Consider the following 20,824-nt stretch of genomic DNA (forward strand, 5'->3'; position numbering starts at 1 on the left):
CAAACCTATGAATCTTATCAAGTATTTAATCTCGTTACTCATTGTAAATAACGTCAAGTTTTAATATTTTACTTATTTAGATAAAAGATGCTGTTTAAGTTCTAATTATGGTGGTGATAGACATTAGTCCATAAATTAAATGTACGTAAACTAAACCCCCGAATAGGTTGCTCGTAAAAATTCACTGTTGACAGTTGAAGTCATGCTTCACACTTCGATGCCTTTTCCGTGAATCGGTAATCGGTAAACAGCCTTCCATGCAGTAAATGGCATAAATACAATGCACATTGTCATCGCAGCAAGCACAATAAACAATTCCATTGATCTATTTCCGAGTATGTGACTTTCCGCGGAGGAATTAATGCGCTCATCAATATTCATAGAGCAAGCCCAGGAAAACTATGTCACAATGAATAATTGATGTGCAGAAGCACTCGTCCTCTTGATATCCGTCGGCAATGCGGGATTATTTTATTTACAAAATTTGTCAATATTTACCCAGAATGTTCAGTAAATAAATAATTTCACGTCGTCACATACCATAAGGCTTTCCTTTTAGTCTTCCGATGCAATTCGCCGATTAATAGGTATTTTTTGTGAGAGTAATATGTCATCAAATAAAAGTAATTAATCGAGGAAAGTTATTCTCACACTAAGTATATTAATTGTGCGGAATTGAGGAAGACTTCATTTTATTGCAAGGTATCAGATTATCATGTTTGGTTAGGATTAGAATTGTAGAGGGTGTTCACTTTGAATCCATTCATAACCAAATTTTAAACGGGAAACTTCAAAATAAAATGAAGTATATTGCACGTAATCGGGATCACTTAACTTCGAAATCCTATGCATAGGCAACATTAGAGTGATATATTAAAAAACAAATGCAGAAATCACCCTAAGAAACTCTGGGAAAAATAAATAGGACGGTTTTGCTGAACTTTTTTCAGTTATTGTGCTAATTACGTATTTCCGGTATGTCACGGCATGACCGCCGTGCAATATTTCCATAAAATGTTTCATTTAATTTCAAAAAAGAAAATAAAAATAAAAAGTAAGTCCTTGACGCAGGTATTGAGACAGACATATATAAAAAATCAAAAGAAAAATAAAATCAAACATTCATAGTCTTAGTTTAAAATTGATATACGATGCATACTTCAACGAGACTGCCGCAGGACGCTCATTCAACTGCATTCAGCACATGCGCCGGCATTGAAATTCATTTCATCTCCGTGAATAGCTAATTCGATTAATTCAATTCCAGCTAAAACTTTGGCAATATTGTTCTCTAGGCCCTAAGGCCCAATATTCCACGATTACTTGAGACTTTCCCAGGCGAGTTAATTTCCCACAAACTTTCATATTGGCATACGAAAAGACTAACGTGATTCAGTTCAGCCTCCATCACCATGGGGTTGGTAAGGTCCATTAAACTCTGCGGAATTATGAATGCAATTGTATGCCTTCGCACTGGAATGTATAAGGATTAAAATAATTTGGCTGAAATGAGGACAGTGGAGAAAAATTAGTTTTGAGCGGAAATAGGCGTTGAAACCAGCTTTTTCTCAGCATATGGTGTACATGTATCGTGATGGGAGTGATATGGAGTGAATGAAGTTCCCCTCTGCCTCGTATCAGAAAAGATTATTCACATTCCCACCGGAGTATTTCGTATTCTTAAAAAACAAAGTGTGCCTTGCCTAAAAAAATCTGTAAAATTTGGCTCATCACACGTCAGTCATTATCACACGTCAGTTTTGTTAATTCATTAGAACTGAAATTTGCTTAAAATACTCTTGTTTAGTTTTCCAAAGTTGAATAAACGTGTTTGATAAACTTTTTTTGGTAGCGTATGACCCCCTTCTTAAAGGGCGTGGTCATTCAAGGGTTTGATAACTAAATTTTTATTTGCAAAATCGTTAACAGTAATATGAATATGTATGTAGTTGATTGTAATAACATTGGATTTCATGATATGAGTTATAAGAAAAGAATTAATTCATTATTACCTCCCAAATATGGTTGGATGTTTTATTGAACAGACGATCAATCATATATATTGCATAGAAAATTACAACTAATGATTGTTACCCCATGAAAGTAACTTAGGTATTATTTATGCACTCCACCATGACTACTTAATGTACGATGTTTGTCATAATTATCAGCAGTTTATCAATTAAGAATCGAGGGTACAAACGACGTTGTTAGTTCTTAGCAACGTTCTGAAAAATGATTTTTGCCACTTGAAACCGTGAACCGAACTGATGGCAATTTTTTTATCCATGTATACCGTCAAAATTACGGCTCAAGAGATTTTAGCCATTTAAATCTCCGTAATTAGTTATTCTACTTCACGAGTAACTGAAATTCTCCTCAGCCTGAACTCAAGAAATTATTAATTACCGAAGGTAATCCTCTGTTGCTAAGTTTACGAAATAAAACTAATTCCAAAAAATTAGGCTAATATTAAGAAGCCTGAGACGGCCTAGAGGTCAGGCTGAGCACGCTGTTGACCTTATACTCCACGCCGTTGTTGGCCTTAATGATACTAGAGGTAGCTTGGGTTTCAAGCCGTGGAAGTTTTCTATCTAGCAATGAGACTTCACGAATTTATCAGTTGAAATCCTCAATCAGGAATTTGTCTGGTGACAGCTCCCTCATCCTCAACGAGTTTATGCATACAAATGTACCTATTAATATCTGCATCAAATACCTCGTTTTTTTCTTCCTCCATAGTATTCCCCCTTTCGTTCGTTATTTCGGAAGGATATAGTTCCGGAGAGTATGTCCAATAAGTAAGTTTCTCCCTTCCATTCAAGATTTCAATTGAGACGGTATATTTCAGAATTGGCTTGACTTGCCGTGTGTCGTTAATTATTGTTATTATTATTAGTTATTCTACCGACTAATGGTATGAGCTTGGCAACAAATATTCTTTTAACCCATATTACATGTTACGATAACTCATTTTTTAGCTCTGCATACTTTCTATCTGCTTTAATTGCATCAATCATCACTACTTTTTCTTCCTCCTTCTACCATTCTTAATCAACTTTTTCACCTCTGTTACCATCTCCAGGATTACATTGCCTATCACTAACTACTGAATCTTCTTTTCCAGCAAATTTCTCCCAATTGCTCGTATTTTTCTACGGTGCCCTGAACTTCACCGTTGGCTTTCCTTGAGGTCCATTTTATTTTCTCCATTTTTCTCCACACCCATATCTTGAATGTCTTTAATCTGAGTTTATCCTCTTTCCTCAACAACCAAGTTTCCCACTCTTACAAAACTGCGCCCCACATAAAGGTTTTTTACTAGTATTTTTTATCATACACTATTACACCCTTAAAAATCATATTTCATTAAACATTAATGTAAACTGCGCCGATATTTTGCATTTATCATTCATTCCAAGTATAATTTATAATAAAGTATATTTTCATCCTAATATTAATATTCCTAAATTGAATTCACGATATGGAAATTATAGCGAGATTTCATTCAGGAAAGAAAGCTTTCCCATGGTTTTCCCCGCTGCATTTTTCACGCAGTATTTATTATTTATTTATTTTTTATTTTGATAACATACTTGTAAGTCGATTTTTCAGGGTGAATAATTTATATGAGTAATAATAGCAATATTTAGTGAGCTCTTGCATCAGCCCATTCTCCAAGTTCCCTCTCTCCTCCACCATGCCAATGGTTTTCGAAAGCTCTCGCCTATGAATGCAACACCTTAATCAGATATGTGCGCAATGTTGCCTAAATATAAGGCGCGAAGTTATTTTCGCCCGTGATGCCACTTACACAGTGAAGTCGTGGATTTAATTCATACGATCGACACCGATCGACACAGTTTTTTTAGCTAAGAGAAATAACGGTCGCCGGTTTTGTTTACTTGGCAAAGCAAAGGAAATCTTACATCCTGAATAGATAGGTGAAAATTTCAAGCACGGTGATTGGATAGTTTTCGTTTCAGTTTCGTTTTTATTAATTCCACCCTGCTTTGAAAGTTTGAGAAGGTGTAAAAATCTTTGCTTTATCCAGGAATATTTTATTTGACGTCTTAGTATAACCATGTGCGTCATTTCCTTAGCATGACCGAAAATGAAAAAATTACCCATTTGTTTTTTGTAATCTTTTTTCCTCAAAACCGTCCATATGTATTCAAAAGTTTTTATCAGATCATTTGATGACAAATTCAAAGAAACTGCAGGAAATACCGCGATGTTTTTTAACGGTATCATCCGCTAATGCGCATAATAATTCAACAGTTTTAAAGTTTAAAAATCATTCACCTTTACCAGAATTCGAGCCAGGATCCCTCGATGTACGGCTGATTGCTTAAGCCAGTCAAGCTTGTTAGATTATATATTTTTAGAAGTACGTTAGATAATGTTATATTAATCTTTTTATGGAATTTATTATTGTGTGATTTAAGACTTACAGGACGCTTTAAATTGATGGAACTTGTTCTTACGTACTTACGTACGTACGTACGTTCTTACTTGTTCTTGTTATACGTAGTTGAATAATGTATTTCAGTTTCGGTTCATAAATTCGATTGCTGGGTGAGAGGCAAAATTTCCTTGCCATTTTAATTGCGTCAACCAACTTCTTTTTTCAATCGGTCGCTGAAAGTACTGTTCATCATATTAATGATCGTAATAAGTATATAATAAAAAACGTGTGCGTTAAGTTTAAATGGTCATTCATCTCAACTCTTAAATTTGGGGCGAAATATCAAGTCTCGTAGTTATAGAACCTAAATGCCCACAGAACAATTTTTTTAATCCTATTAATCGATTTTATCGGGTGATAAAGTATTTTTTTTTACTTTTTAGGAAGTCAAAGTATGCATTTCACCACCAATAACAATGTCAATATACAAGGCAGAGGCAAAAAAAATCACTTTGAACTATTTTTTTTCCGTTATCGGACCCCTACAGGCCATGAACAAGTATGCGTCACTGGCTTTCATCGAGAGTAATTGATCAGAAAAAGCAAATACCGACTTCGGTGTAAAAGATAATACGTCTATAGATAAATGGGAACTTATCATGGTTATTTCATGACATTATAATGTTCAATTTTCTTTGCCTTGATGCAATGAGTACTTTTTTCACCCCATTTTTTTATCTTCATCATATATGATATACTACAAAATTACAGACAATAAACACATATATACAATTATAATCAATACAAATGTACAATTACAGATAATCTTCAACAAATACCATGGGGGAATGATCTTCATGATACACAATAGTAGTATATCTTAAAAATTATAAATGGAATACTCCTGGTCCTGATAAGCGAGTCATTTCTGGCTTGACAGTAGGTGCCACACAAACAAAAATGATAGCTTAAAGTGTTGCACTTATAAAGCTACATTTACATATTCTGAGTCAATTTTTGTCCCAAGCCTTAATCCATTCTGTGTAATAGCCAGTCTTTTATTCTCCCTTTCACAGCATTTAATGACTGTAATATTCTAAAATCCTTCGACATTTCATCAAAATTTAGAGGTAGGGTAGCCTTTAATTTTCTTCTACCATGATTCGTATGATATTGTTTTGTTATATACTTAATATTATCCCTTAATGTTGATTCATTTTTTTTAAATCAGGTATTTTATATTTGTCATTAAAAATAGTTTCCTATTATGATTACATACTTGTATCTAAAGTAAATATATGTTCAAATATCGTACTTATACATATCTTGAAGTAAATCACGACGAGGAGTAAATTGAGAGAAGGTAAAAGGCGTGCTTGATCAACCCTGGGCATTCCGTTCATGTCAACGTAAAACTTGGAGACATATGGGATGGCTAGTCATTAAATGAGATAGTTTCGCGACGTTAGATTAATAGCTAAAGTTTAAGTAAAATATATATACATCCATACTACACTCCTTTCTAGGGTATGTTTATTACAATTACTTATAAATGGTTAACCGTATAAAGCTTTAGCTTTTTGGGCCATAAAGAAAACAATAAAAACACCTTTTCCTTAAAAATTTAAAGCTCTTTAGTTTCCCCCACCATGGCGTTCAAAATGGCTATTATCATACTCCTTTTCTCACTAACCTAAAATTATTCCTTGCATACAATGTTTCAGGTTCCAATGTATATCTTTCTAGTTCACTCCCATTCCAATTTCTATCTTATTTGCATTTTCCCTCTCAACCCTCTCTCGTTATTCACCATATACGACATTTTATCTTTTGTCTCTACTCGAACTTACTGCAACATACTTATTCCATTCTTCAAAATATTCACGTCTCCAAAAACGTACTACATACGCAAATCGTCTCCCCTCAAAAGACCCATTTGCTAACCCATATGGGCTCAATAAAAATTTGAGGACGGTTTTGATCATTTCCCTGAATCTTAATTTCCACAACTCTCATGAAATAATCTAAGAAATAATGAATTTTAAAAAATTCGTTCTCGAGTGTAATATAATAGGAGAGCATATTATGTAAATACTTTTTATTCAATAGGAAAAGTGAAAAAATTAATTTACTAGGAGAAAATTGACAAGAAAAATGAAGAAAGGTTTAACAAAAAATGAGCATGTGCCAGATATTTTGGAAGGAGAATTATTAGCAGTTTATTTAGGTTTTTTCTATACAAGTTAGTTTAATTTTACCGATTTAACTGGTTTCTTTGGCCCATTTTATTTCCTGCAAAGTCAATTCGCGACCTCAAAATCCTTCCGATCACCCCGGCTTGCGCAGTGGCGTGTGAAGCGCCCGTTTTGGCCTCACCTATAAAATTTGGACGTAATTTCTCAGCGACCGAAATAAATGATTATCGTATTTACCGGCACATAAGACAATATTTTTTTCCGTACATTAACGTTAAAAAAATAAGAAAAGGGTCCAAGTTGCAGGTATCTCGAAATTTTATAAGAAAGAAAAGAACCAAATCAAAAGTTACCAAAATAATTACCACTGTTGCTACAACAGTGATATACTTGTAATGTAAAAATGTCGGAATCCGTACATTTTGTTTAATCTCTAGACATCCGATGCAAACAATTGAGCTTGGAAAGGAACGGTATAAAAATTACCTTGCATTCTGCTGCCTTGAAATTGCAATTTCTTATCCAATGGAATGATGATGACATGTGATAGGAAATATATCAATACGATTTGAAAACTTATCGTTAAATAAATCATAGTGGTAAAATATTTTAGGCATGTTTTTATTTTTATTTATTATTTAAGATCCATACTAAAAAGATAGACTTTTACTTTTCCACAGATTTTCCACGGGTGGTACCACGCGTTTCACCGAATTTCGGCATCATCAGGTACAAATTTGCTAAACAGACAGTGCCAGAATATATACCTGGGTATACACTGTCTGAGGACACAAGGCAGAGTGGGGGCGGGGAGGGGTGGAAGGGCCTGAGAAGGGTGGAGGCCCTCAGGTGCGTTGAGGGGTTGTTTTGACCATTTCGAGGCTAGTTTCTCGGAGAGGAGTGGGAGGGGTATGGGAACAATTGGTCATTACAAAGGGTCGTGTTGGGGTTTGCTAAGTGCCTTCTTATCTCTAATTGCTCGAGAGCGTCGATTTTAATCCTTTTGGGAGTGTGGGTAATATCTTAGGAACAAAGTCACTGCTGTGGTCGAATTCCAATAAATGCTTGGCAAAGAGAGAGTTGGTATTCTGATTTTTGTGATACCTTGCATGTTCCTTGACTCGTAACTTAATATTCCTACCTGTCTGACCGACATTAACGCTGTTGCAATCCTCGCATTTCAGTTTATAAATACCTGATTTGAGAAGGCTATCCTGGATGTCTTTTCCATTGGCTAGAAGTTTGGAGAGGGTTATGGGTGGGTAGAAGGCTGCTTTGAGTGAGGTGAAAAAATACAGTCTTTCTTTTTAGTATGGATATTAAATACTTCCACGAAGTGAAGCCTGAAACAATATAATATATTATTTAAGAATTTATCGCTGCAATTAAACAATAGCCCTGGTGGCAATGGTCAAGCCTGGTCAACTCACTCTTACAATGGACATACATACATACACAAGAAGAACAGATAGGAGACAAAAAGCTCTCATATAAAATGACACTTAAAGATTACCAACTGCACCTTGACCATCACCCATGGGCTAGGTTCACACTATACGAGTACATACTATGCACCGTCCATCGCCACACTCCCTCCATAATCACGCACTCTTCAATTTCATATTCCGATCAAAATCACGCATCGTTAACACATCCTTCACTCTTGCAATACAACTTTTAACGCCGTCCACATCACATACAAACAATATTTTAAGAAGTACAATAGTGCAATAATCCCTGGTCAATGAAGTTTATCACCCAGTGGCTGCTTTAAACTTATTCTTAAAACTCCTAAAATTGGAAGGAAAGGGCCCAAACAAACCTCCAGTAAAACTCCGCTTGCTGTCTTACTATATATTACCTACTCTTCATAAGTGAGGAATAAACTTCATTATTGGAGTAACAAACACGAACCATCTGTATTAGTCAAAACGAAGATAAATTTGATTACAGTGAAAGGTGAGGTTAGAGCTCACATCGCACTAACCCCAATGGACTTTGCATTGTGACATCAGGATGGATGGATGGCAGTTCCTTTCCTGCCTATGGGGTCCCAATTATACACGTCTCGGGTACCCGAGAAATCTCACAGCTTCAGCAGCTGATTTTATTGTACCCTTTACTTTCATATTCCCCCGGATTTTTCCCAACCATTCCGGTCAATATTCCGGAAAAAGATGCCAATTAGATTATTCCTCCATCACATTTAAGCAGCTCAAAAACGTGTTACCGATCTAAAGCATTTATCTTAATTTAAGACGTCCTTTGTTCCATATTATGGTATTAAAAAGCTATTCGAGGTTGCATTACTCGCGTCTGTCAAATTTAGTATCGGAAGGTGAGGAGTCATAAAAATGTACGCTTGCGATTGGTGAATTTTATTGCCGAAGCGACATTTATTTTTGACGTCAAGATCCATGCGTATTTACCATCGCAATGTAATTTCTTGATGCTCTTATCAGCGGCAGGACGATTCACCGTCTACCTACTGCAAAATAAACAGTGGAACGAGGGTGAAATATTTTAGAAAAGAAGTAATATCCTTGGTATTGGAATGATTGTGAGGGGATTGCATGAAGTTGGGGGTGGAACGCGCGATCGGATTTAGAGACAGGAGGTGTTTTTCGTGAATCATAGCGATCGTCCCGGTACAACTTTCGTAATTGAGTGATTGCAGTTGGTGATTTACGCGGAGATTGATTCCATATTCCCTTCTTGTACCCCACCAGCAGGGCATGGAGGCGGAGGCCGAGGACCACTTCGCCACGGACATCTGCCCCGGTGGCCTCATTAACGTCGAGAAGATGAGGAAGGCCCAGACAGTGCTGGATCGAATCGGGAGCATCCATCAGATGTACGAGGAGCCGCAGGAAGACCCCGCGGCGACGCTCCAGAGGGATGGTATCAGGTAGGCTCCCTCCTTTTCCTCACCAACATTGTCGAAACCACGATCCTGGCCACGGTAATCAACCCACGGCCAATGCATCGGAAAATTGTCGATATGATAATGTGATATATTGATTGAATATTATCAATAAAATACTATCGAATCAAGTGCCAATATGACATTTGCCGATTTTTTTTCTAAAAACTTCCTTTGTATGTATATTTGCTGAGAAGGTTTAATTTTTTATCACACAACAATACATAGTCATAACTCATTGGATTTTTGAAATGAGTAACTTCAATTCAACACTTAAACCTTATTATGTTGCGGTGCACGGACCTAATTTGTGTAAAATCCAAAATACCCTGGATATTTTGTGAGATAGAGGGAGGACTTCCTATAGGTGAAATGTTTTAGGGTTCATAAAAAATAAATTTTAATTTATTTTCATGGTATTTTGAACTTAAACAAAGGTATTCATGACGATCCTTGTGACTCTGTCAGTCAAGTATATTCTAAGTATGTACTAAAAACCACGTGTCTACTACATAATCATAGAAACAACAACCTTTAATAAATGCTTCCCAGTCAGTCTAGATCGTAGGTTGGAGATGTAGAATGTTGAAAGACCTATATATCAAATAAAATATCAAAAAGGAATAATCGATAATCGAGTAGCATTCGATAGCCAAACCATCAAATTTCTTTTGAGTAAAAATTATTGATATAAACTTGATATATATCGCCAAACTCCTAGGTCTCGGTAGGGGTTCCATTTGCTGTGCCGATTGAGGTTTTTCAAAATGTTTCCACCAAAAAATCATACGGCCGTGAAAGTATCCACAGGCATCACAGAACTACCAAGAAACCTTATGCTAGGGTCAATTGAGAAAATTATGTGGAATTCATAATGGATTTGATGAATGGAAAGTATTTTTTTGCTTTTCCAAAATTACTCAATAAAGTTGTAAATATTATAATAAATATTGAATATGAGAAATCTTTTTTCAAAAGAAGAAATATTTTTAAACTAAATGTTTTCGTAAATGTTAGAATATAGTGCAAAATATTTTTTAAGAAAAGATTTATATTCATAAAGGAAGTTTAATAGCGGATTAATATCACAAAATGCATAACGACCAAAGTATTTTTAAATATTCCGTCGATGAGTATACTCATGGCAGCTAAATAATGTAAACAGTTCAAAAATCCCTAAAAATATGAAAATATAATTAACGATGCCAAAAATAAAGAACATTATTTAGGACGATATGCATGATATTTTAATTTAGAGTACAGTAGAATTGACAAATAAACGTGCTCGCACGTATGAAAAAGCCTTTGTTAATTAGCGAATCCTGATTTAAATATGAAACCTAAAACTTCTCCTCTATATTAAGAATATTTGCATCGATTTTTAATTATTTTTTCATGTAGATTTGCGGACTGTTTTAAGACAATACTTTCGTGAGACATTTAACTTCATTGCCAATGACTAGACGTAAAAATGCTATTTTCTATTTAAGGAATACACAATTAAGATAATTAAAAATCTTAATCGAGGCCACAGGTAATTTTTAATTATTTTATTAATTTGAAATGAATTTTAATCCAGTTATTGCTTTTTCCTTCTATACGAAATCATGGCCCATGCACATTGCATAGGAATTATCAAGGGATGTTCTTGAGAAATAATAAAGACGCTGAATGGTTATGAAATATTAGAGGTCTTATTCACCAACTGTTTCGGAACAGAGATATAATTGATCAAATCCATGTAATCACCTACGCAACTCGTTCCTCAATACACGCTAATGTATTTTTCCTGTACAGAAAATTATCTCCATCACTTATCTTATTTGTCTCTAGCGGTAGATAGAATCCGCGCGATAATGATCCTCTAGGAGGAAAAAATAAGTTTTGAAAAGCCCACGAAATAATGGAAAAGGATTATCCAACTTTATCTATCCGGAAAACATCATCACCAGCTGTTATCAAGCCAAATTTTGGTTTTTCCGCAACCCTCCAAGAACTTGTCTCACTTAGTAGTTACATTAAACCATAATTCATAATTCCCTCCAAAAGATTTCTCAATAGGCGTTTCACGCATCCTATGTGTAGGCACCTTTTGTAGTTCCTTTAGTTTGCTCTTCCCTTTATTGTTGTCTTTGGAAGACTGTTATCCCTTAGTGTACGACAAACGGGTCTGTGTTATAAAAACTTCAATCTCTCAGTCTTAAGAGGAACGAAAATTGACTGGCTGAGGTCGAGCGAAAAATATTTTCTTCAGTTTTCCGATGTTATCGACTGGTTTCCTTCTTAATGTAAAATCGAATCTTTCCATCGGCGTGGAATTTCCTTCTTCCAAATCATCAAAATGAGGTCCCTTACCTTAGTAAAAGTCCCTGGCGTGGAGGTTTAGCTAGGTGTTTGCTATAATTCTTCCCTAGACAGCTAGCCCTGGAGAGAATCATGTTTTCACAAGGCCATCCGACCTAACTGTTTCGTTCTGGGAGCATATAGTGTTGGTAATAGCTCGTCCGACTCCTAACTTCTTTATTTCCCTATCTCTTCTTGCAATGTTCCGCTGGATGTTTCAGTCTTTCGTCTTTAATTATTAGCAGGAGACTACAGGGTTACAGTGGATTTAGGGTGGACTCAGGCAATGCAAATGATTCTAAACCTGCCTAAAATAACACAAAATATTCTTAAAAGTCATACAAAGCATTACAATTTCTATTTATTCAGATATACGTACTTCCATCTTCCCTGAATCCCATCTAAAATAGCTAATCTTTAAAAAAAAACAAGTAAGCTTGTCTCGGATAGTTTATAGCTCATTCCCCTTTCTCAAATTCCTTAAAAATCCTTGCAGCGTGTAAATTCATTCCAAAATAGTCTTCAATATATGATAATACCACCTCTGGGGGGTGGAAAGTGAAAACACGTATTTGCAAGGTGGTCATGGTACAACACCAAGGTAGGCGACGGTGTCGGATGATGCCGGGTGCGTGACTACGAGTATCGCTAGCGACTCCATCTGCGAAGATATTAAGTGAATTTTATGAGTGAATGATATATACCCGAACTCCTTAATGCCATTCGGTCACGGAATTCTCTGCCGATCCATCGATTCCCGAGACCACAATAATAAATTCGTGATGGCAATGCCCGGGATTAACGGGGTTGATAATTCCCCCTTCCTTCGGTTTCCTTCGTAGAAAAAAATCAATGGTACTGAATTTATTGGAGTATCCAAGGGTGAGGTTTCTTCAAGCGCTGGCAGAAGATTGAGAAAATGAAATCTAATGCTGTAAAAATTTAAAAATGAAATAGTTATCATCTGGTCAAATGATTTCTGTAGGGGTACTTTCTTCAAGCCTGAAAGAGTATATCGCGAGTGTTTGGTCGAGGAAGGTATCTTATGCAACAGAATAGACGATGAATTTTTGCATTAAAACTGCACTTATAAAAAGAAAGAAGAGATAATACTAACTATTTATAATCTTTATTTCATTTTTCACAATCTTTTTCTCTTGATTGACAATCGTTTTCATCATTTGTGCTATTAACCACTGTCATTTAATGAGAAAAATGTTGGTCAAGATATCTGCATTTGAAATTTCATAATACGACAAATTAAACATAAAATAATGCAGCAGAAACTAGAACAAGGAAAAGATTTTTTGATATTGGATGTAGGGCAATTAGTGATGTAAAAAGTAATAAATATTTTATGAGAAAAATACCTCAAGCTAATGTGGGATTCTACCAGCATAAAGTTAACTGATAAACAATAAGATGATTGTCGAAGTTTGTATACCTTAGTACTCCTTGTTAAAACATAGGTTACTCTAAAGCATGCTTTACCTTGATACTGAGGCAAGGACTGTCAACGCAAATAGGAAAATAGGTGAGAGAGAAGTTACAAATTTCTATTACCAATGCATGATGAAGTAAATAATCTGTCCATAAAGTAGTAGGACTTATTTTTTCCGAATAGACGGACGGACGGGCGGCGGTTTCTCTTGCTGGGTTCAAGGAAGGGGGGTCTTAGGAAAGGCTGGAAGCCGGTGGTAGTTGGCTCCCAGCCTTTGCGGAGGGCGATTCGTTCGTTTGTAAAATGTCTATAACGTGACCTCGTTATGCTCCGTCATGTACCGGTTATTGGAACAACTCTACGCCATCAAATTTTGCGTGAAATGGGGCAAAACCGGGAAAGAGACTCATGACATGCCCTAGACAGCTTAGGGTGATAACGCCATGGGTAGATCGGGTGTTTTTGAGTTACAAAATTGTTTGGGTCGGGTAGAGAAGATTTTGAAAACGCCGAACGTTCAGGACGCTCTTTGATCCCAAAAAGTGTCGAAAATCTTGCAATAGTGAAGGCTTTGTTGGGCAGAGATCTCAGTTTAGGGGTTTGCATGGTTTCTGATGAACTTGGCGTTCCTAAAAGTGATGTGCATCGACTTGAGACTGAAAGCATGGGCATGAGAGAGGTGTGTGCGAAGTTGGTGCCGCGAGTCCTCTCGGACGATCAAAATGAAACTCGCACGAGGATCTGCCAAGAGCTTTTCAAACATGTGACTGAGTATTCAACTTTATTAGACAATGCCTCACCAAGGTTTTTCCCTCGCCTCAAATTCGTGTTGAAAGGGCGTCACCACGGCTCGGAGGAAGCGTTACGATAGGCCGTGACGAGAAAGTTTAGCAGCATTCCGGGCGCCACCTTCCAGAAGGTGTACGAGGCGTGGAAAACCCTCTGGCAGCGGTGCGTGGATGCACAAGGGTGCTACTGGGAAGACATTTGAGTGAATGTATCAATTCCAGCAATAATTTTTTTTTAATCGACTAAGTCCTACTACTTTTGGGACACACCTTGTATAAATGAATAGAGTGACGCATTAATGAAGAAGTCCTGTGATAGGTAGGTAAATAAATAATCTTGCCGAAAAAATTCGAGAAAGAAGACACAAGCTTATCGGACTAGCCCCATGGCACAAGTATTCTAAAGGCGGAAATGGCCGGAAGGTTGACATGGGAAAAACTAAGGGAGTATTTGACTAATTTATGATCCTGACGCTCTTTGCTATGGAGAATATTAATCACTATAACAACGACTCAAAAGTTGGAGCATGCCTTCCGATCGGCGATTCGTCCGAATTTTATAAAGACCCTTAGAAGGTGAGCCACGGGGACGCATCATGGATTTTTACTCATATTGTCCCTCCCGCACATGCATGCCTCCCGCGACCACGCCAAATATTTGAAAATTTGATATTTACGTTCTGCTCACGCCTGAAAAATGCTTACGATAAATGGTAGTCTGGTCGATTTTTACGATCCGCGGGAAAAAATGTTTTCATCTCCAAGACATAATTATTATAACCTCAAAGTATGATGAAACTGCAATAATGTTCTAAATATTTTTTTTTATTCTCCTAGATGCATATCCCTTTAATCGATGAAAATGATAGATACTCATCCATTAAGGAAACGGAACCATTAATTAATGGAATAGGATTGATGAGGTGACTGTTGTACTGAATTGCCCCGCCGAGGACATGGTTCAAAATTTGGCTGAGTAACATTTATAATTGTCTTTTGTGCCGAATGATATCCAATGGCAATTAAACTTGGGCGGGACGCGACGAACTGTAGACCTCTTAAATCCTTTTATTATTCAGTCTAGGCTAATGAATCCTGCCACTTCTCTCCGAGCTTCTAATTGAAATGGATTTCGACATCCTTCTCCAAGTGACCTGAAAAAAGACAGCACGGACTCAAGGACTCAGTTGTAAATCAGCGCATTTGGATAATTATATTCAGTATGGTGGTGGATAAGTCCATTAGCCTGCTATAGGCGAGTAGGTTCATTGACCTGTTATAGGAGCACTGCGTCATTACGTAGATGTTTCACCAATAAATGGCGTATTTTTCACGGTTGTCTCGCGAATTGGTTTGGTCTATATGGATTTTTTTCAATCTAACCCCTTCGAATCTAAATGGTTTTCTTTATATTAAATGCTTCAACTTCTCAAGTTTCTCATCCTCGTTTATTTAAATTAATTTTTTTCTGTTTTACTCTGTGCATACCTCTGCTTTAAATCTTTACATTGCAGGAACTCTTTTCCTTTTTGTTCCCATTTTTTAACTTCCCAATTTTGTCGCAGAATCTTCGTTTGTAGATTAGAGAGGTGGTGACCTAACACTTTCCGCCACTTGCCCTTGCGGCGGCTGGCGGAATATTACGTAGATAAAGATATAGATTAAGGGCGAAAATTAAGGAGACCGCGGATCGTTGATGGTAAAGAGTTGACAGTATTTTCCCGGTACATTATATGATATGATGATGTAATGATTATCAGTGAAGAATAATCTTCTTAATTTATCAAATAAACTGCAACTGAATAGATTAAGTGATGCTGCTCCTATTCCTGTGCAAAAAAATCTTCTAAGGTGAATAACAATGAGCCACTTCGACGTATGGACTTATTTTCTGGAGAGACACGCTGCTACTTAGTAGTTATATTAATAACTATTGTTATTAGTATTGATTTATTTAACACATAGAGGTAACCCAATCAAATTTTTATGATAAAAAAGTATCGTAGCTTAGCGTGTTTTTCTCAAATTCCTTGATCTGTTGTAAAAATATTAACACAATTTCAGTAAGCTTCGTGTAACCCACCATGTATGACCCGTTAATTTTAAAAGCGCGTTATTACTTTGCTTCTGATAGATTAACGTCGAAGATGTAAGCACACGTGTAGATCTAAAGATCTGGATAACGCGTTGAGTCGGTGTTAGTCGAGTAAATAATATCTAATTGCTTACATTTTATTTCTATAAAATTATTAACTGTGCAAATTTATTTTTCTAAAAGGAGAGATTCGATTAATTACGACCTTATTAAAAGGTATTCTAAGTACTCCATTTAAGTTGGAAACTGAATCGCCAGAATCATGATCGGCTTAACTTAGATGAAAAGAGGACTGAGATAGCTTGGAAAATCAGCTTTTCTTTGCTTAAACAAAGAGTTCCAATGTACGAAGCATTATCATTCACCATTAAATATAAATAAAATAGTAAGTACCCGTCAGAGTTTTTCTCAAAAATATTTGATCGAGAACTTATTATTTCAAAGTTTCCAAACTTGGAACAGACAAATTTCGACAAACAATTCACCGAAAACTAATATTCAGGAATGATTATGCATTATCCTCTTAAATTTATAGAATAAAATATCTGAACACGATGCAATCTTTGTGACTTTTTAAGAGAATTTACCAGAAGAGATAACTTCCAGTACAGTAAATATATTAGGAATGTATAAGATACGAGGGTGGTACAATAAGTTCTCATAAAAAGTAGAAAAACCATTTCTCTGGGCAATTTTTTTTTTATTTTTCAGTATAATTTCCTTTCAACTCTATACATTTGTCTAAGCGTTTTTCCAATTTTTTAAGCCGTCTAAAATGTAGGATTTTGGAAGCTCCTCAGAATAGGCATTTGTTTGATCGATTAATTCCTCGTTAGACGTAAACCTTCGTCCGCCAAACCATTTCTTCAAGTCTGGGAATAAGAAATAGTCACTGGGGGCCAAATCTGGTGAATACGGTGGATGTTGTAATCATTGGAACTTTAATTCCATAATTTTGGCCATCGCAACTGCGCAGGTGTGCACCCGTGCATTGTCTTGGTGAAAGAGAATCTTTTTATTTTTCAGATGAGGACGCTTTTCCTTGATTTCTTTGCTCATCCGTTCCGATAATTACGCATAATACTCTCCTGTAATCGTTGTTCCCTTTTTCAAGTAATCAATGCAGATTATTCCGCGAGCATCTCAAAAGACCATGGCCATAACCTTACCGGCCGACTTGACCGTCTTCGGAGCCCGTTCGCCTTCAAAAATCCACTGTTTTGACTGCTGCTTTTTCTCTGAAGTGTATTGATGTATCCATATTTCATCAACAGTTATATATTGACGCAGAAACTCATCAGGATTGCGACGTAAAAGCGCCAAAACAAACTCAGGGCGACCTTACGATTGCGTTTATTCTCCGCTGTGAGTAAACGCGGCACCCATCTTGTCGAGATTTTTTTCACGCCCAATTTTTCGAGCTAAATTGAAGCTATTGTACCTTGTGATAGGCCTATGGCTTCTACTATTTCGCGCACTTTGAGTCGTCGATCACTTAATATCATATCGTGGATTTTGACAATCATTTCGGGGGTAGACACTTCCACGGGGCGTCCGGATATGCATTCATCTTTTGTGGATGTGCGACCACGTTTAAACTCATTCATCCAATTGTAAACAGTTGCAAACACAGGAGCAGATGTGCCATGAACTTCGTCCAACTCAGATTTGATTTCTTTCGGTGTCAACCCTTTCAAATACAAGTGTTTAATCACTGCTCGAAATTCATTTTTATCCATTTTTATGGACAAATTAAAGTTATTTACTACAATCGATGACAAGAATGAAACTATATGACGGATACAGCTGAAACTTTAACAGCTGACTAGTTAGGAATGTTATTTAATGGACAAAAATTTATTTCTGATACTGCGATCGCCATTTCTTGGATTTTCTAAGGACTTATTGTACCACTCTCGTATTATAAACAGAGAATAGGTTTAAAGGTATATACTCGTACATATAAATTGCCTAACTAATGTAAATGGCATATGTTTCACAAATGTAAATGGTATACATGATTCAAAGTCTTCTTGAGCTTAACAAAATTTCATTGTCTGATATGTTCTCTTTGACAAAGCATTTTTTATGTGCTTAGCTACAAAAAATGCTAATACAGCGCATATCGCAAATAGCGCCTTGCCTTGTGAAGAGCGAAAATAATTCATTCAGTACGTAAGTATCCTTGAAAATAAACCCCGACAAATAAACTTTTTTTGCGATGAGTTTTGAATCAAATTTGAATTTCACTAACGGAATGCTATTGACCGTTTCACTTACTCATGTGACCTCTTTAAAACGAGCATTACTTAGTCTCGCAGCACGTTATGTTCATGAGTGCTGATTGCTCTAATTGTTGTCACCAAAAGCATTACTATAGCACATACGGGTACGTTACCTTTTCTCACTGAGTTTATTCATCTTTGGTGAAAATTATACCTTTGAATTTTTTATTGATATGTGGATCGGTGAAATTTGTCATTTAAATTAGATTAAATATGAGACTCGTGCGTCATTTGATTGTTCATGTACAAGCCATTATCCATCAACCCTGTGATTTACGGTAATATTGAGATATGCAAGAGCGACAAGGGAAGCGGTAATTCCCACTGCCTCTTTATCTGTTCTTCAGCCATCGCGTTTTCCGAGATTTCAACCGAGATCTTGACGTCATGCCCAACCAAGTTAATTCTTCGAAACCTTACCAGATGGCATGGACTATGGCCTGTAGGTTGGGTTAATATGAGGAAATAGGGGAGCCATTGGAGGCTGCGCACAAAAAACATCCCCTTATATGTCCTCAGGAAACCTTGGACGGACGCCAAGGAATAACCTAAAACGTTGGTGGATGGATGGATCAAACCTCTTGTAAAACGGGCGCTTATTAAAGTGTCTTCATAAAATATACATGTCTCTGAAATCTGTTCATGTTTCGTTTTGATCATGTAGGACCCGTTATGATCCTCATAGTATGAGTTTGGCCTCTTTCAGAGAGCCATTTTGGTGCTCTTCTCAAAACGACAATTCGATTTACAAATCAGCTGAATTAAGTCTTCAATTGAATGAATGTAAAACTCCAATATCCGTAAACAGTTTACCTTTCTAAACAAAGTACAAAATTAGTTGGCTAACACCACAAGTCAAGAAGGGGTAAAAGGTAAAAAGGAAAGGGATAAGAAAGGTGAATACGAATACGCGTATTTCAAATACGAATACGCGAAATACGCGTATTCGTATTCACCTTTCTTATCCCTTTCCTTTTTACCTTTTACTCCTCCTTGACTTGTGGTGTTAGCCAATTAATTTGGTACTTTGTTTAGAAAGTTAAACTGTTTACGGCTATTGGAGTTTTACATTCATTCAATACTACTAGCCGTAAGAGCTCAACTCTATCAATAAGTCTTCAATGTAATATATAATTTGATAATTCGAATACTATTCATTTTGGACAAGTTACAAGTGCCGTGCCGTATGTTGACATCATCAGACTATGTATGTGTGGATCACAAGAACTGCTTAATGGACTTTTAGCTTTGAAAAAGGAGCCATGATGTCAAATACCGTAATCACGTAGGCGGGCGCTACAGACGTCAGTTTCCAAGGTTTATAGATACAAGTCGTAGGAAGTAAACAGTCTAAAACATGTGCACTTGCTGAATTATTTGTATTAGTAATGAATGACTACGAATGTATGCAATTGTTTGAGGTTTAAGAAGAATATTATAGTTCACGAATTCGCGCATATTGATCAATTATATGCAAAAATTGTGTATTATAATTAATTTGAATAATGCAGTAGGAGTCGCCTGAAAACGGCGGAGTCAATCGGGAAGCGGAATCGGCATTGGCTACATCCTTCCTGGAGGCTTACTTACACAATCATTATTGTTTGATGTAAACAGGCACTTATTTGTGTGTACATGTGTTTATGTGTATGAAATATATATTAATTTATAAGTGAATATGCATAAAAGGTTTTTGTCATAACACCCCCTACCACACGCCATTGCGGCGGCTTGTGGGGGCCATTGTGTAGATGTAGATATTAGTTTTTTACGCAGCGTCCGATTGTGATGCAACGGGCACGGTCCTTTGTCCTCGACCGGGAGTTTAACACCCCCCCTTTTCCCCGACCTCTCGCAGCATACACACGTCGAGCATCGAGCGGTCGTACCTGGTGGCAGAGGAGGAGGAGGAGGGCGATGGGGGAGAGAAGGCGCCGGCGCCGGTGTTCGCCACGACCATCATCCGGCTGCCAGGGGAGGAGGAGGTGGCGGTGCACTCGGCGTCGACCAACTGGAGGGAAGAGCCGGACGATTACCGACCCGTCCAGCCGCTCGCCAACGACCACGGCGTCTCCTTCTTCCCTATCTGCGGCCCAAAGTCCGGCATCGACCACCATGTGCTACAGGTTGGTGCAAAAGCGGATGGGGGGGGAGATAGAACAGGAAGGAGGGGAGATGTGCGCGCTCTCCCATTCGGCGATGGTGTAAACATTGCTTGCTGAGTCCGCGCGTGATTCACATGGGATCCTTCAGTGAAGTATAGTAGGGATCTGAATTGAGGGTGTATCAGTTCAAAGCCTTAGTGATGCTTACTTGCTTCACGACGAGCGTAAGCCGTGGCGTAAT

General features: G+C 37.1%; 1 protein-coding gene across 1 annotated transcript in view; it reads left to right on the top strand.

Moving 5' to 3' along the window:
• LOC139694398 (1-phosphatidylinositol 4,5-bisphosphate phosphodiesterase epsilon-1-like) overlaps window positions 1-20,824 on the top strand; it is a 62,095-nt gene that overhangs the window by 9,647 nt on the left and 31,624 nt on the right. The window contains exons 4-5 of the mRNA XM_071592932.1: window positions 9,333-9,511; window positions 20,337-20,604. Of these exons, the coding sequence (XP_071449033.1) occupies window positions 9,333-9,511; window positions 20,337-20,604 (447 nt within the window). The remainder of the gene's footprint in view (window positions 1-9,332; window positions 9,512-20,336; window positions 20,605-20,824) is intronic.

The sequence above is a fragment of the Hetaerina americana genome, unplaced genomic scaffold (genome assembly GCF_022747635.1).
Source record: "Hetaerina americana unplaced genomic scaffold, ioHetAmer1.1.p SCAF_5, whole genome shotgun sequence".
Lineage (NCBI taxonomy): Eukaryota > Metazoa > Arthropoda > Insecta > Odonata > Calopterygidae > Hetaerina > Hetaerina americana.